Source organism: Mobula birostris, chromosome 7, assembly GCF_030028105.1.
Source record: "Mobula birostris isolate sMobBir1 chromosome 7, sMobBir1.hap1, whole genome shotgun sequence".
In the NCBI taxonomy this organism is placed as follows: Eukaryota; Metazoa; Chordata; class Chondrichthyes; order Myliobatiformes; family Myliobatidae; genus Mobula; species Mobula birostris.
In genome coordinates, this window is record NC_092376.1 from 86,909,983 (window position 1) to 86,926,799 (window position 16,817).

Here is a 16,817-nt window from a genome sequence, read left to right on the forward strand (position 1 = left end):
CAAGCCTGCAGGGAACCTCTGCTGTGCTTTATTGTTGGCTGCAGACACTTGTCCATGTAGCACTCTCCTTCTGTTCTGTGGACAGGCTGCCTCCTGTTTCAGCCAAAACTTTCAAATCTTGACTTATCAGTCCAGAGCATTTGTTGCCATTGTTGCCGTTGTTCAGCACCCAGTACTTATATTTTTGTCTGTAGATGAGTCTCTTGGTTTTGTTTCTACTTTGGAGGATCGGCCTTTTGGCAATAACTCTTCCCTGAAGACCACTTCTGACAAGACTTCTGCAGACTCTAGAGGGATGTACTTGAGTTCTGATGGTTTCTGTGAGTTCGGAGCTGATAGCAGTGTTTGATTTAGAAGGGACCTCAGTTTGATGCATCTCTCGTCTACTACGCACAGTTTCCATGACCAACCGTTGCTTTTCTGGCCCTCAACCTTGCCCGTTTCTTTGTGCTTATTCGGAAGAGGTTGGACAGCACATCTTTAGACTCCTGTCTGCAATGAAATTTCTGCTTGGGAGAGACCTTGTTGATGCAGCATGACAACCTTGTGTCTTGTTGCTATGTTAGAAGTGATTTGAAAGTTAATGTCATATCTGCCACATTCTCACCTTTTAGTTTGGTTGTCCTTCGCCAAGTTTGATTCCTTCTGCACCCATTTCTGTTGCAGTTAATAGCTTAGTTCATTCAACTGTTATAACATTGATCGTTAACATCCTGTTTATCTTTTCCTAATTATGTACTGAGCTTTATACCTACAAAGTAATCAAGTTTTTTTAAATTTGAAAATGGCCTATTATTTAATATGTTACTTTTTTAAGGGAATATAAAGCATTCTTCGTAACATTTAACTTTTTAGAAAATAAATTGTAAAATACTCTTTTCTACTGACACACTAATGCAGGATACAAAAAACCATCTGAAATGATATTTATGTAAAAAGTCCAGGCTATTTAAGATTTCTGCACAGTACTATATTGATACCCCATGACTTGTAATATTGCCCTTATTACATGCCTTTTTGATCTCCTGTTGTAATTTGTATCCTGGATACTGATTGAGATTCTGTATATAACTCACATCAGGGCCTATTGGCCTTACAGATTCTTAACTACTCACAAGGATTCTGCATCTTCCGCTCGTATATCAACTCTAAGGATTTGATTTTTTTTTACCAACAAAGCCACCACCTTTGCCTTCCTGTCTGTCCTTTTGATACAAGGTGAATCCATGGATATTAAGCCCCCAAATATGATCATCTTCCAGCCACCAATGCCCACAGCATCAAATCTGACTAACTGCATTACAAGATAATCTACCTTATTCTGTGTCCTGTCTGGATTCATATGCAACACTTTTGGTCATATATTCATTGCTCTTTTTGATTTTGCCATCATGTTATACTTCAGCTCATTGCACTGACTACAATCTTTCCCAATCATCTGCGTGTCCTTCCTCACAGACTCACTACACAATGCATTGACTTGTATACCAATTGCACCCACCCCCCCCCGACAATTTAGTTTAAACCCACCCCAACAGCTCTAGCAAATCTGTCCGCAATGATATTGATCCTCCCGGGTTCAGGTGTAACTGCCATTTCTGTACAGGCCATACCTTCCCCAGAAGATATCCCAGTGATCCAAAAATCTGAAACTGCCCTCACTGGCACATGGTACTCGAAGTAATCCAGAGATCAGTACCTTGGAGGTCCTGCTTTTCAGCCTCTTCCCTAACTTCCTACACTCACTGTGCAGGACCTGTGGCTGCTCACCCTCCCTCATGAGAATCTTCTAGCTGCTCTGAGACATCCTGGATCCTAACACCTGGGAGGCAACAGGCCATCCTCGCCCTCTTTTTTGCGGCCTTAGAATTTGCTGTCGTTCCCCCTAACTATCAAGTCTCGTATCACTATCACTCTGCCTAACTTTACCCTTCCTTGCTTAGCCTCAGAGTTGACCACAGTGCTACTGGCCTGGCTGCTGCTGTGCCCTGATTGGTCAACACTCCCAGCAGTATCCAAAGGGGTATACTTGTTGCTGAGGGGAAGGGCTACAGGGGAACCCAGTACTGACTTCTTATTCCCCTTACTTCTCCTGGTCACCCATCTATTTAAAGCCTGCACTGTGGGTGTGACCACTCAGTAAAAGTCTTACCTGGAGGTTTTCAGGACCTGAAGGGTGCACTTCCTGCAGATGTAGTCATCAGGGAGACTGGGTATTCTAAAATCCCACATCCCACAGGAGGAACATTCCACTGCCTAAACTACCATCCTGTCTATACTTGTCATACCTCTTGTCTTCTCAAGCTTAAATCCTAGTCTCTGCCTCTCCTTGTCCTAGCCTGTTGAGCCAAAGCCTGACCATTCTAGCACTGGTCCGCTTACACTGTGACTGCTCCAACAATTAAGGAAGTGCTTGTATTTAAAGATCGTTTTGTCTCCGAAGCGCACCAAACCATTCAGAATCAGCAAAATACTTTTGAAGTACACTTTATGGCAACTTTATGAGGTAGGGCTCATTTAGCACATGAAGACCTACAAACTGGATGATTGATTTCCACTAAGGGTATTTCAGCATTGTTAATTAATGAATACTGACCATGAAGAGCTTCCATGCTGTCCCTCAAGTTATTGTACAGAATTTTTTTTCTTCCATATTGGCGTGGGATATGTACAACAATGTTCTGCTGCCTCTGTAACACACTACACTATGAGCTTATTATATAGCCAGACTTTGAAAGGAGTTGAAGCTTGCAGCCTTCTAATTCATGGGAAGCAAGAGAGACTACTATGAGCTAATGGACTGTGATATTTGTTTTGTATAGTGCTGCTGCCTTTTTGTGGAGATTTGTATATTAATTGTTTCCCTTCTTTCCTGAAGCCGACAACAGGAAATAGAAGAAAAGTTGATTGAAGAAGAAACAGCAAGAAGAGTAGAGGAACTTGTAGCTAAACGTGTGGAAGAAGAGTTAGAGAAGCGCAAAGATGAGATTGAGCGTGAGGTACTCCGACGTGTCGAGGAGGCTAAGCGTATTATGGAAAAACAACTGTTGGAGGAGCTTGAGCGACAGCGACATGCTGAGCTTGCTGCACAGAAAGCCAGAGAGGTAACGCTCGGTCGTTGGAAAAGCAAACGACAGTCCATGGCAAAACTTTCAGTCACAGTTAATGGTCACCACTTAGTTATCATCAGTAAATGTAATCAGAATGCATTTACCCCTTTTCCTGCAGTCTTCAGTACCACAACATTGTTTTTTTTTAAGTTGCATTTTTCTTTCATTAGAGCCTAAGATGCTGAATGTAGTATTTAATTAGGCTACACAAGCATTGTGCCATGGCATTTGCTGTTTAAATTAAAGAACTTTAGAAGAAACAATACCAAAGTACCAGTGTACTAGTTGAAAATCTCTTTTCACACTTATTTAATTGAAACTTTTGCCATGGCTGCAGACTTTATTATCTAATTATGCAAAAAGATTTTCTTTTAAAGGCTCTTACAGGACAATGATTTGCCCTTCATTTGTGTAATCACTTTGTGTTCCATTTTGATTTCATGACTTGGTCTTTCCCACTGCTATAATAGGTCAAAGTGGATGAACCTACAATATTCGCGTATGGCAAGTGGTTCATGTTTGCTGCATATCCATCTTATATAAGATGCAACAGAGACACTTCCTCTGTTGGGTTTCTGATATTGGCCTTCATTTTATTCAAATGATTCTAGGAACTAGGCCTTTAACGTTCCTCCTGAGTATAGTTATAAGTACTTTTTTCTCCCAAGTCAGCTGGTGAGTTCCTGCTTTAATGTGAAGCTGGACATTCTGTGTTATGTGGTCACAGTAGCAAAAGCAGAAAAATATCTTCCTGTGAAATAGTGAATTGCTACATATTTATTGAAGTTTGCTGACACTCATTACCTCTGGATTCTGAAATGAAATAGTCTTGTAGTGTAGTGCAGTGCCTAAGTCTCAATTGCAATTTGGTGACTCTTTAAGTTTGAAATAATATAGGTTTCATCATTGTATATAGTTTTCTTCAAGTTTGTAAGTTGCTTAGTATTCTTGAGTGGAATTAGGAAAGACCAAAGTAACACAAAATAGTGCTTTATCCATTATTTGCTTGGAAGAAACTAAAACTAACAAGTGAAGTTTAATATTGCATATAGTTTTGACCACATGACATCACTTTTGAGAACGTAGTAATTCACTTTCATCATTGTGTAGATCAACAACAATGCAAGTCCTGGCGTATTTTCTTACTGTTAAATGACTGGGTGGCTTCAAATATGTTTGCTTTTATTTTTGCTTTCTAGATCAAAATTGCTTCAGAATATTTGGCAAAAAGAATGACTTCATTCATTTCTAATTTTTTTGAAACTTTGAATAATCTCACCATTGCCAAGCTTCTGCTTCCCTACTTCATCCACGTGCCCTTCCCCCCTAAACTGACTGTCCTTTGGTTTTGCATCCCCATTCCCCAAGCTAGGTCAAACCCCAGATTTATGATTAAGCTGAAGTAGCTACTGATTTCTCTTTGGTGAGACTGACACTAATTGTTTTCTTGTATACCCTCTAAAAGATGTAAGCAATTCATATCTCCATTTTGTCACTTTAAATTCAGGGCTGGGTATTATTCTCCAGGTGTTATATGTTGAAAGCTGATAATACTGAGCCTGCCACTTTGGTGCAATACCAGCATATTTTCATATTTTCAATAAAACAGCACACTGGTAAAGTTAAAATGATCCCCAACCCATGTATGGCTATATTTTAAAATTCCATAGTGGCTTCAAGAGGTTAGTTAGTAGTTAGGTTGTCATGTAATGTTAGGTTGCACATAATGATTTAATGAATTGTTTCAGAAATAAATCCTACAATGATTTTTTGCTACAATCACTGGTGGTTTCATGTTTACATATTGTATTTATGAACTTGTCCTGTAGTTTTTAACATGAAGTGAAAGATGTTAGTTTTTTCTGTTACTGCATCAGTTGGTTTTTTGGAGTTGAATTAATATTAATTTCAGAATATCAGCTGCCTTAGAGTAAGAATTAATCTATATCATATTTGTATTTGATACAGGGATGAGGTTTATTGTTTAACTTAATCGCAACTTAATGAAATTATAAAATGCTTTCAGATCAGTATTGTATTATAAGTTGCATGACAGTAGTACCTTATTCAATGTGCTTTTTCTTTTGAAGTACTCAGTGCATTATATCATAAGCTATAGCATTTTGTATTATTTACTCTAACTTTGTATTCAGATTATTTGAATTTCTAGGGTTGATGAGTATCGGCTTGTAGCACATTACTATTCATAGTAAGATCATTTTTCTTTCTCATGTCTCTGATAGTTTTGCTCGGCTTCATGTTTACATTGTCATCCTGCAGACAAAGGGCAAATTTCCTGGGCCATTCACAGTATTGAAAATGTAATTTTTCTGTTCTGGAAAATCCAGTTCTAAGAACTTTATTTGGTAGTGTTTAATTCTGTCTGTAGGGTAATCTAGAATTTTGAAGTCTTCAAAAAGATACTTTATGACAAAGCCAATATTAGTTAACCAGTATTTATTAGATCATTAATGGCCAGCAATGCCTTAATTTTGAAAAGTTAGTGTATCATCAATAGCTTCAAGGTTATTTGTGTGACTTGTTCTCAGAACAGAAAAAAATCATCATTTCTTCCCACTGTGAAAGATGCTCTCAGTTCCACAAAAGGATGGATTAAAGCTTGTATTTTTCACTAACAGTAAATGTATCTTTCTTATTAATTGTTTGCCTTAGGAATGGTGATTTATATTGTTTCTTCTTACCGTAAACATCTGCATTCCTCAGCTCAGCCTGCGTTGTGTTGTGTTTCTTGTTATTGGCTGAGCTGCTGATGCAGGTGTTGCCAAGCTAACAGTACAAATCAGTTTAAAGAGGAAGCTGGCGCATATGGCAGCCGAGGAGCACACTCTGCAGGACACTGGACGAGACAGTAAATATTCAACTTTTAATGCTGATTAATGGAGTTATAGGTAAAGCATACGTAGGTATTTGTAATTGATGAAAAAAAACTTTGTTTTTTTATTTTTTAATGTAATTGGTAAAGTTTCTGTAGAAGTTGTATTATGTGTGGTTTAAAGAAATTAGTAATATCAGCAAGGCTGAAAAAAGGGTGTGGGTCATTGTCATTTGAGGGGTTGGGGTTGGGGGTATGATATAATCCAGGAAAAATTGTAACTAGGGGCAAAATAGTTCACCAGAATGACTGGCAATAAAAGTGGCTGTCTTGGGTGTAGGGAAGAAGGAAAGGATACTAAGGGAAGAAGCAGCTAGTCTAGGTGCAAACTTAAAATGATTTCACTCCATTAACATCTTATTGTCTCATTTAGGAGGAAGAACGAGCTAAACGGGAAGAACTTGAGCGAATATTGGAGGAAAATAATCGAAAAATAGCAGAAGCTCAGGCTAAATTGGTAAGTATGGATCTGTGGTTGCTTTATTTAATACGATCATAAAAACACAACATGGTATTGGGCCTTTTGGCCTACCTCATCCATTCTACCATGATGTCTGTACTAATCATATTTACCCACCTACGTCCACTACTTTCTCAGACATCTCCTTCCAGGCCTTCGTTGCCTTCTGATTTTTTTGGGGGTGGGGGTGGAATGTTAATCATCAGATCTCTTAAATTTCTCTCTCTTTGCTTAAACCTGTGGCTCTGTAGTTCAGATATTCCTGCTTCGGGTAAAAGACAGTGTATGCCTTTTAAATTTGTAATCCTCTGTAAGGTTCCCTCAGCTGCCTACATCTAAACCTAGCCTATCTAATATGTCCTTATAAGTTACTATTCCAGACAAACTCAAGGTGAATTTCTTCTATGCCTTGCTGTTGCTACCATATTCTTCCTGTAATGTGGCAACTAGAACAATACACAACACTCTATGAGGTCTAACCAATGCCTTCTTCATTACGCTATCCAGCCTGTGTCACTTGGAATGAGTTATCAACATGCATCCCAAAGCCTCTTGCATATCATTGCTCCAAAACTTCTAGCCATTTGCTCTATAACTCATAAAAAAATTTGATATCCAAGTGTATATTACCTCACGAGTACTGGATTAAATTGTCAGCACTTTGCCCAACTTTCCAGGTCCTCTATTTCGTAGGAGCAGAAACAGGCCATTCGGCCCATTGAGTCTGCTCTGCCATTCAATCATGGCTGATCATTTCTTTTCCCTCAGCCCCACTCCCCAGTCTTCTCCTCGTAACCTTTGATGCTGTGTCCAATCAAGAACCTATCAAGCTCTGCTTTAAATACACCCAACAACCTGGCCTCCTCAGCTGCCTGTGGTAATAAATTCCACAAATTCACCACCCTCTGACTAAAGGAATTTCTCCACATCTCTGTTTTAAATGCACACCCCTCTATCCTGAGGCTGTGCCCTCTTGTTCTAGACTCCCCCACCATGGGAAACATCCTTTACACATCTACTCTGTCTAGACCTTTCAACGTTCAAAAGGTTTCAATGAGAATTCCCCTCCCCATCCTTCTAAATTCCAGCAGGTACACATCTGGATCTATCAAACGTTCCATGTATGATAACCCTTTCATTCCCAGAATTATCCTTCGGAACCTCATCTGAACCTTCTCCAACGCCAACACATCTTTTTCTTAGATGAGGAGCCCAAAACTGTTCACAGTATTCAAGGTGAAGCCTCACCAGTGCCTTATAAAGCCTCAGCAACACATCGCTGCTCTTGTACTCTGGACCTCTTGAAATGAATGCAAGCATAGTCATAATCATACTTTATTGATCCCGGGGGAAATTGGTTTTCGTTACAGTTACAGCATAAATAATAAATAGTAATAAAACCATAAATAGTTAAATAGTAATATGTAAATTATGCCAGTAAATTATGAAGTAAGTCCAGGACCAGCCTATCGGCTCAGGGTGTCTGACCCTCCAAGGGGGGAGTTGTAAAGTTTGATGGCCACAGGCAGGAATGACTTCCTCTGACGCTCTGTGTTACATCTCGGTGGAATGAGTCTCTGGTTGAATGTACTCCTGTGCCCACCCAGTACATTATGTAGTGGATGGGAGACATTGTCCAAGATGGCATGCAACTTAGACAGCATCCTCTTTTCAGACTTCACCGTGAAAGAGTTCAGTTCCATCCCCACAACATCACTGGCCTTACGAATGAGTTTGTTGATTCTGTTGGTGTCTGCTACCCTCAGCCTGCTGCCCCAGCACACAACAGCAAACATGATAGCACTGGCCATCACAGACTCATAGAACATCCTCAGCATCGTCCGGCAGATGTTAAAGGACCTCAGTCTCCTCAGGAAACAGAAACATTGCATTTGCCTTCCTTACCACTAACTCTAGCTGCAAGTTAACCTATAGTTATATAACTTATAACTCCCAAATCCCTTTGCAACTCAGATTCTTGGACTTTCTTCCCATTTAGAAAATAGTCTGCACATTTATATCTTCTACCAAAGTGCTTGACCATGCATTTTCCAACATTGTATTTCATTTGCCGCTTTCTTGTCCATTCTCCTAATATGTCTTATGTTCTTCTGCAGCCTACTTGTTTCCTCAACACTACCTGCTCCTCTACAAATCTTTGTATCATCTGCAGACTTGGCAGCAAAGCCATCTTCTCCATCATCTAAATCATTGATTTACAGCATAAGAGAAGTGGTCCCAACACCAAACCCTGCAGAACACCACTATCCCCTTGCAGCCAACCAGAAAAGGATCCTTTTATCCCCACTCGCTACCTCCTACCAATCAACCAATGCTCTTATCATGCTGGTCACTTTCCTGTAATACCATTGGCTCTTCACTTGGTAAGCAGTTTCATGTGTGGCGCCTTGTCAAAGGCCTTCTGAAAGTCCAAATGTACAATATCCACTGCATCCCTTTATCCTACGTGTCATCTCAAAGAATTCCAAAAGGTTCGTCAGGCAAGATTTTCGGTTTAGGAAACCATGCTGACTTTGTTCTATCTTGTCCTGTGTCACCAAGTACTCCAATACGTCATCCTTGATAATTGACACTAAGGTCTTCCCAACCACTGAGGTCAGGCTAACTGATTTATAATTCCCTTTCTGCTGCCTTCCACTTTTCTTAAAGAGTGGAGTGACATTTTCAGTTTTCCAGCCCTCTGCAATCTGGCATGGTGCCAGTGATTTTTGAAAGATCATTAATGCTTCCACAATCTCTATTGCTGCCTCTTTCAGAATCGTAGGGGTGCAGTTCATCTGGTCTGGGTATCTTGTGTACCCTTAGGTCTTCCAACTTTTTAAGCATCTTCTCCCTTGTAATAGTAACTGCACTCACTTCTCTTCCCGTGTGCCCTTCAACATCTGGCACATTGCTAGTGTCTTCCACAGTGAAGACTGATGCATATACTCATTTAGTTCAGCTGCCATATCCTCGTCCCCTGCTAATATTTCTCTAGCCTCATTTTCTAGAGGTATATCCACTCTCTTATTTTTTATATACTTGGAAAAAGCTTTTACTATTCATTTTGATATTGTTTGCTAGCTTGTTTTCATATTTTTTCTTGTATCCTTAGACACCTGTTTTTGCTCTGTATCTGTATCAATTTTTATGTCATCTGTAAACTTCCTAATCATACCCACTTCATTCTCATCCAAGTGTCATCCAATTCGTTCATAACAGCAAAAGTTCTTGTGTGTATAACTCCACAGATTTTCAGTCATCACCACCTATCCACCATCAGAATCAGGTTTATTATCATATGATGTGAAATTTGTTTTTGTGGAAGCAGTACAGTGCAGCACAAAAAGTTACTATGTTACAATAAGAAGTAAATAGTGCACAAGAGGAATAGAGAAGAAAAGTTCATGGGTTCATGGACTGTTCAGAAGTCTGATGATGGAGGAGAAGAAACTGTTCTTTTCATGTTGAGTGTGTGTCTCAGATTCCTGTACCTCCTCCCTGATGGTAGTAATGAGGCGGGGGTATGTTCCAGATGGTAAGATCCTTCAATGATGGATGCTGCTTTCTTGAGGCATCGCCTTTTGAAGATGTTTTTGATGGTGGGGAGACTCGTGCCCATGGTGGTGCAATTATTCAGAATGCTCTCCATTATAGAAATTCGCTAGTTTTTGGTGACATACCAAGTTTCCTCGTGAAGCATAGCTGCTGGCGTATCTTCTTTCTGATTACCCTCAGCTTCTTAAAACACAGCTAATTTTGGGTTAATTTTGCCAAAACTCCTCAAGTTCTTTGTGCCTTATCCTTCTTGACTAGCCTACCATTTAGTACCTTGTCAAAACCTGCGTAGCCATGTGTTCAGTTTGTCTTCATCAATTTTCTAATTAGCTCAAATGTCTCAGTCAGATTCGTGAGACATAATCTCTCACGCACAAAACCATGTTGGCTCCTAATAGCCTTTTGAAGTGAACATAATTATGATCTCAGGCTACGTCCTCACTGAAACGGTGTTTTCCTCCCCCGAAAACAGAGATTTTCAGAAACGCTGTCCAGAGTGAATAAATCTGAAAACGCCTAATATCCGGCGTGGTGTGTACGGGGTAACCAGCTATTTTTAAAACCGCTGTCATGACATGCTGGAACAAATGGTGGCGGCAGCGCTGTATTTCATTGTTTTCTTGAACGCAACCTCCAACACCACAACAATATCTGACAATACGCAAACACGAGGAAATCTGTAGATGCTGGAAATCCAAGCAACGCACACAAAAAAATGCTGATGAACACAGCAGGCCAGGCAGCATCTATAGGAAGAGGTAACATCGACTGTTCCTCTTACTATAGATGCTGCCTGGCCTGCTGCGTTCACCAGCATTTTTTGAACGTTTGACAATAGATGTGTAACAGCCTAATGTAACATTGTATAGAAACACAAGATAACACTGATGCAGTCATGTTTTATACATTTAACAATTTAATGTATTGCTTGTACAAACATTACTAGATGCAATTGTCACTTTTGCCCAGTAACTCGTTTTATTGCACATGTTAAATACAGTAAAACCATACACAAAGACATGGCAAAAGTAAAGGCAAACAAATGAGGTAACAGCAAATTTCATTTTTGCCCAGTAACAAGCTTTATTGTATTTACAAACCCCATTTCCAGAAAAATTGGGATATTTTCCAAAATGCAATAAAAACAAAAATCTATGATATGTTAATTCACGTGAACCTTTATTTAAACGACAAAAGGACAAAGAAAAGATTTTCAATAGTTTCACTGACCAACTTAATTGTATTTTGTAAATATACACAAATTTAGAATTTCATGGTTGCAACACACTCAACAAAAGTTGGGACAGAGTTATAATAAGATTGAAAAGTGCACAGAATATTCAAGTAACACCGGTTTGGAAGACTCCACATTAAGCAGGCTAACTGGTAGCAGGTGAGGTATCATGACTGGGTATAAAAGTAGCGTCCATCAAAGGCTCAGTCTTTGCAAGCAAGGATAGGTCATGCCTCACCCCTTACCCCTTTGTGCCAAAATTCGTGAGAGAATTGTTAGTAAGTTCAAAAGGAACATTTCTCAACGCAAGATTGCAGAGAATTTAGGTCTTTCAACATCTACAGTACATAATATTGTGAAAAGATGCAGAGGATTCAGAGACATATCAGTGCGTAAAGGGCAAGTGGGAAACCACTGTTGAATGCGCATGATCTTCGAGCCCTCAGGCGCCACTGCGTAAGAAACCGTCATGCTACTGTGACAATTATAGCCACCTGCGCTCGGGGGTACTTCGGAAAACCATTGTCACTTAACACAGTCCGTCGCTGCATCCAGAAATGCAACTTGAAACTGTATTATGCAAGGAGGAAGTCATACATCAACTCTATACAGAAACTCTGGTGAGTTCTCTGGGCCCAAGCTCATCTCAGATGGACCGAAAGACTGTGGAACCGTGTGCTGTGGTCAGATGAGTCTAGATTTCAGCTAGTTTTCAGAAGAAACAGGCGTCGAATTCTCCGTGCCAAAGATGAAAACAACCATCCAGATTGTTATCAGCGAAAGGTGCAAAACCCAGCATCTGTGATGGTATGGGGGTGCATCAGTGCCCATGGCATGGGTGAGTTGCATGTATGTGAAGGTACCATTGACTCTGAGGCGTATATTAGGATTTTAGAGAGATATATGTTGCCATCAAGGTGACGTCTCTTTCTAGGACGTCCATGCTTATTTCATCAGGACAATGCCAGACCACATTCTGCACGGGCTACAACAGCGTGGCTTTGTAGACACAGAGTGCGTGTACTTGACTGGCCTGCTGCCAGTCCAGATCTATCTCCTATTGAAAATGTTTGGCGCGTCATGAAGAGGAGAATCAGACAACGGAGACCACAGACTGTTGAGCAGCTGAAGCCTTATATCAAGCAAGAATGGACAAAATTTCCAATTGCAAATCTACTAAAATTAGTATCCTCAGTTCCAAAACGATTAAAAGATGTTATTAAAAGGAAAGGTGATGTAACACAATGGTAAACATGCCTCTGTCCCAACTTTTGTTGAGTGTGTTGCAGCCATCAAATTCTAAATTTGTGTATGTTTACAAAATACAATTAAGTTGGTCAGTAAAACTATTGAAAATCTTTTCTTTGTACTTTTGTCAGTTAAATAAAGGTTCACGTGAATTAACATATCACAGATTTTTGTTTTTATTGCATTTTGGAAAATATCCCAACTTTTCTGGAAATGGGGTTTGTAGTTGTAGCTGTCGTCCCTTTCATCGGTGAAGAGACTATGGCTGTAGGAAATGTTTCTGGACAAACGCGCACCAAGTATACCGTTTCCTCTTCGCTTGTTTTTTGTGTGTCCTGTGCATGCCCAGTAGGAGGAGATTTGCCTAAATATCTGTTTTAATGTGGACAGAGGTATTTTTTAAAAACTCCTAGTGTGGACGCATGTCATTTTTACGCGAAACCAGTGTTTTCAAAATTATCCGGTCTGGTATGGGCGTAGCCTCAGAATGTTCAACACCTTCCCAACCAAAGATGTAAGACTTGACGGCCCTTAAGTTTCTGGCCTTTTTGAACAAGGAGACAACATATAGCTATCCTCCAGTCTTTTGGTACTCCAACTATGGCTGACATATACAAAAATCTCTGTCAGAGCTCTAGCAGTGTTTCCTTTGCTCCTGTGAGATCCTAGGGTAGATCCTGAGTGTCCATCTTATTTCTACACTTCCTACCTCCTGATACCAACATACTCCAGAATACAAGAGTACCCTTACTTAACTGTCCAATCTCCATATCCTTTTCACTAGTGAATAGTGATGAGAAGTATTTATTTTTTATTTTAGAAGTTGATTATGTATTTATTTAAGATCTCAGTCATATCTCCTGGTTCTGTACATAAATTATCCCTCCAGTACCTAGGGTACTTATTCCTTCATTCCTTACCCTCTTTCTAATATAAAAGGCGATAGGATTTTCAGTAATCCTTCTTCCAAGGTAATGTCATGGTCCCTTTTGCCCTCCTTATTTTTTAATTTTCTCTTACATTCTCTATAAACCTTGTGATTTGTTTGAAACCAATTTCATATACTTAACATACAGTTCCATTTTTTTCCTTGATCAAGTGTAGGGTAGGTGACAGAAGTGTATGTAGGGGAACACTTTGGATGAAAGGTAGGACTGGTCCTCAGCTTGTGAGATTCTAAATTGATATAAGGCCGGAAGGGACTTAGCCGTTTTGGATTGGGAAAGTTTCTTTTCTGGCAGAGACGCCTGGTAAATCTGAGTGCACGTGGGTGCAGCTCCTTACCGACCTGTTTTAGGGAACTGGAGCTGGATGATTCTTGGATCATTCAAGATAATGAAGAGTTAATAAATAGGATTAGAGGGAGGCAGTAACACCCAAGTTGCAGGAGGTGGATAGCTGAGTGACTGTAAGGAGTGGGAAAGGGAATAGAGAGACTGTGCACAGTACCACTGTGTCCATTCACCCATTCCCCTCAATAACAAGTCTACCATTGGAAAGCCACAGCAATCGGGTCGCAGGTATTAGTCTGATTCAGTAGCTCAGGTTTGGGGGTGGTGGGGGGGAGAATAGGAGAGAGGTGGTGATAGAGATTCGATAGTTAGGGTAACAAACAGGAAATTCTGTGGATATGAAAAGAGACTTCCGGATTGTATGTTGCTTCCCATGTGCCAGGGTCAGTGGATATCCACAGAATTCTTAAGGGGGGGAGGTGGTGAGCAGCCAGAAGTTATGATACACTTTGGTACCAACTACATGGGTAGGAAAAGTGATGAGGTCCTGAAGAGCAAATATAGGGAGCTAGGTCAGAAAAACGGGACTTCACAAGTTGTAATATCTTGATTGCTGCCTGAGCCACGTGCCAGTGAGGGTAAGAATAGGATGATGCAGCAGGTGAATATGTGGCTGAAGAATTAATGCTGGGGCAGAGTTGCAGATTTGTGGATCATTAAGATCTCTACTGGGAAAGTATGAATTGTACAAAAGGGATGGGTTTTACCTGAGCCTTAGGGAGACCAATGTCCTTGCAAGCAGGATTGCTAGAGATGTAAGGGAGGGTTTAAACTAAGTTGGCAGGGGGTGGGAACCAGAGTGATAGGTCAGAGGCTAGAGTGGTTAGTGCAAAGGCAGATGCATTGTGTAGACAAATGTGAGGAAGGGGAGGCAGTGGATAGGGCATAAGTGGATGGGTTGAATTTTTTTCTACTTTCCTGGAAGAAGTATCAGGAGCAAGGGTGATGAACTGAGAGCATGGATTACTACGTGGAACTATGATGTGATAGTTACAGCAATTTTGCTATCACAGGGAAAGGAATAGCTGCTGGATGTTACTGGGTTTACTTGTTTCAAAAGAAACATGGAGATGAGTTGGAATGGCTTTGCTAATTGGGGATAGTATCACTGTTGCAGGAATGCTGTTAGGGGATTGTCCATGGAGTCAGTGTGGATGGAAGTCAAACAGGAAGGGAGCAATCTCTCTTGAGAGTATTCAATAGACCTGCTCCCCAATACCTCCACTGCCCATTTTAAAAAATAGCAACAGACACACAGGACTAGATTGGGAGGCAAGAATTATAGGGTTGTCATGGGTGACATCAATTTCCCAAATATTGATTGCCACCTCCTTAGTGTAAAAAGTTTAGAGGGGCAGAATTTGTTAGGCATCCCCAGAAATGATTCCTGAGACAATATGTGTTCAGGCCTAAAGAGAGGAGGCAGTAATCCAGAGATTACCAAAGGACAGGTCATACTGGATCTAGTACTAGGTAATGAACCAGGTCAGGAGATGAGTCTGTCAAAGAAGTGAATTGACTATTTCTTACATCATTCACATACATGAGGAGTAAAAATCTTTACGTTACGTCTCTGTCTAACTTTGCAATGTGCAATCATAGTCATTTATAATTTATTATAAATAGAACAGTCAGTGTAACATAGAATACAGTCAAATCAGCCTGAGTTAATTAGTCTGATGGCCCGGTGGCAGAAGCTGTCCTGAAGCCTGTTGGTCTTGGCTTTTATGTTGCAGTACCATTTCCCGGATGGTAGCAGCTGGAACAGACCATCGTTGGGGTGACTTGGGTCCTCAATGATCCTTCGGGCCCTTTTTTCACACCTATCTTTGTAAATGTCCTGAGTCATGGGAAGTTCACAGCTACAGATGCACTGGGCTGTCTGCACCACTCTCTGCAGAGTCCTGCAATTAAGGAAGATACAGTTCCCCTGGAGGAAGCTCTTAGGATTTGGGGGCCCATACCAAACTTCCTCAATCATCTGAGGTGAAAAAGGCGCTGTTGTGCCTCTTTCACCACACAGCTGGTGTATACAGACCATGTGAGGTCCTCGATGATGTGGATGCTGAGGAACTTAAAGCTGTTTACCCTCTCAACCCCAGATCCATTGATGTCAGTAGGGGTTAGCCCATCTCCATTCCTCCTGTAATGCACAACCAGCATTTTTGAGACTGACCACAAATACCTTTAGCGTAGCCATGGGCAGGGATATGAGTAGACAGTATGGGAAAGTATTTAATTGGAGGTAGGCAAATTATAATGCTATTAGGCAGAAATTTGGGAGTGTAAATTGGGAACAGATATACACAGCGAAATTATAGCAGAAATGTGGAGGTTGCTCCCTCTCACAATTGAGAGCATTCTGACTGGCTGCATCACTGCCTGGTATGAGAACTGTATCTCCCTTAATTGCAGGACTTTGCAGAGAGTGGTGCAGACAGCCCAGTGCATCTGTAGTTGTGAACTTCCCATGATCTCACAATGTGGCATTGTGGAATCTTGGTGACAAAGGATGTAAAACATCTAGTCAAGAGGAAGAAATAATCATATTTAAGGTTTAGGAAGCCAGGATCCATCAGGGGTCTGAAGAGATATAAGGTAGCCAGGAAGGAGCTGAAGAAGGGACTTAGAACTAAAAGAGGACACAAGAAGGCCTCAGTGAGTAGGATTAAGGAAAATCCCTACACGTATGTGAAAAATGGGAGGATGACTAGAATGAGTATAAGACAGATGATTGTTAATAGAGGAGTCATGTACCTGATATCAGAAGAGGTAGCTTAGGTCCTTAATGAATACTTTGCTCATTGCTCACCAGGCCAGAGGGACCTGGCCAGATATGAGGTCAGTGTAGAACAGTCTAATATGTTGGAACATGTTGACATTAAGAAAGAGGATTTTGAATAGCATTAGGATAGGTAACTCCCTGGGGCCAGACGGCTGTACCACAGGAAGTGAGGGAAAGATTACTGCGCCTTTGCGATGATCTTTGCGTCTTTATTGGCCACAGGAGTAGTAACAGAAG

General features: G+C 40.6%; 1 protein-coding gene across 1 annotated transcript in view; it reads left to right on the forward strand.

The window, feature by feature from the left end:
- Positions 1–16,817, forward strand: part of arglu1b (arginine and glutamate rich 1b) — a 59,520-nt gene that overhangs the window by 34,563 nt on the left and 8,140 nt on the right. Inside the window, exons 2-3 of the mRNA XM_072263511.1 lie at positions 2,879–3,104; positions 6,377–6,460. Coding sequence (XP_072119612.1) covers positions 2,879–3,104; positions 6,377–6,460 — 310 coding nt within the window. The remainder of the gene's footprint in view (positions 1–2,878; positions 3,105–6,376; positions 6,461–16,817) is intronic.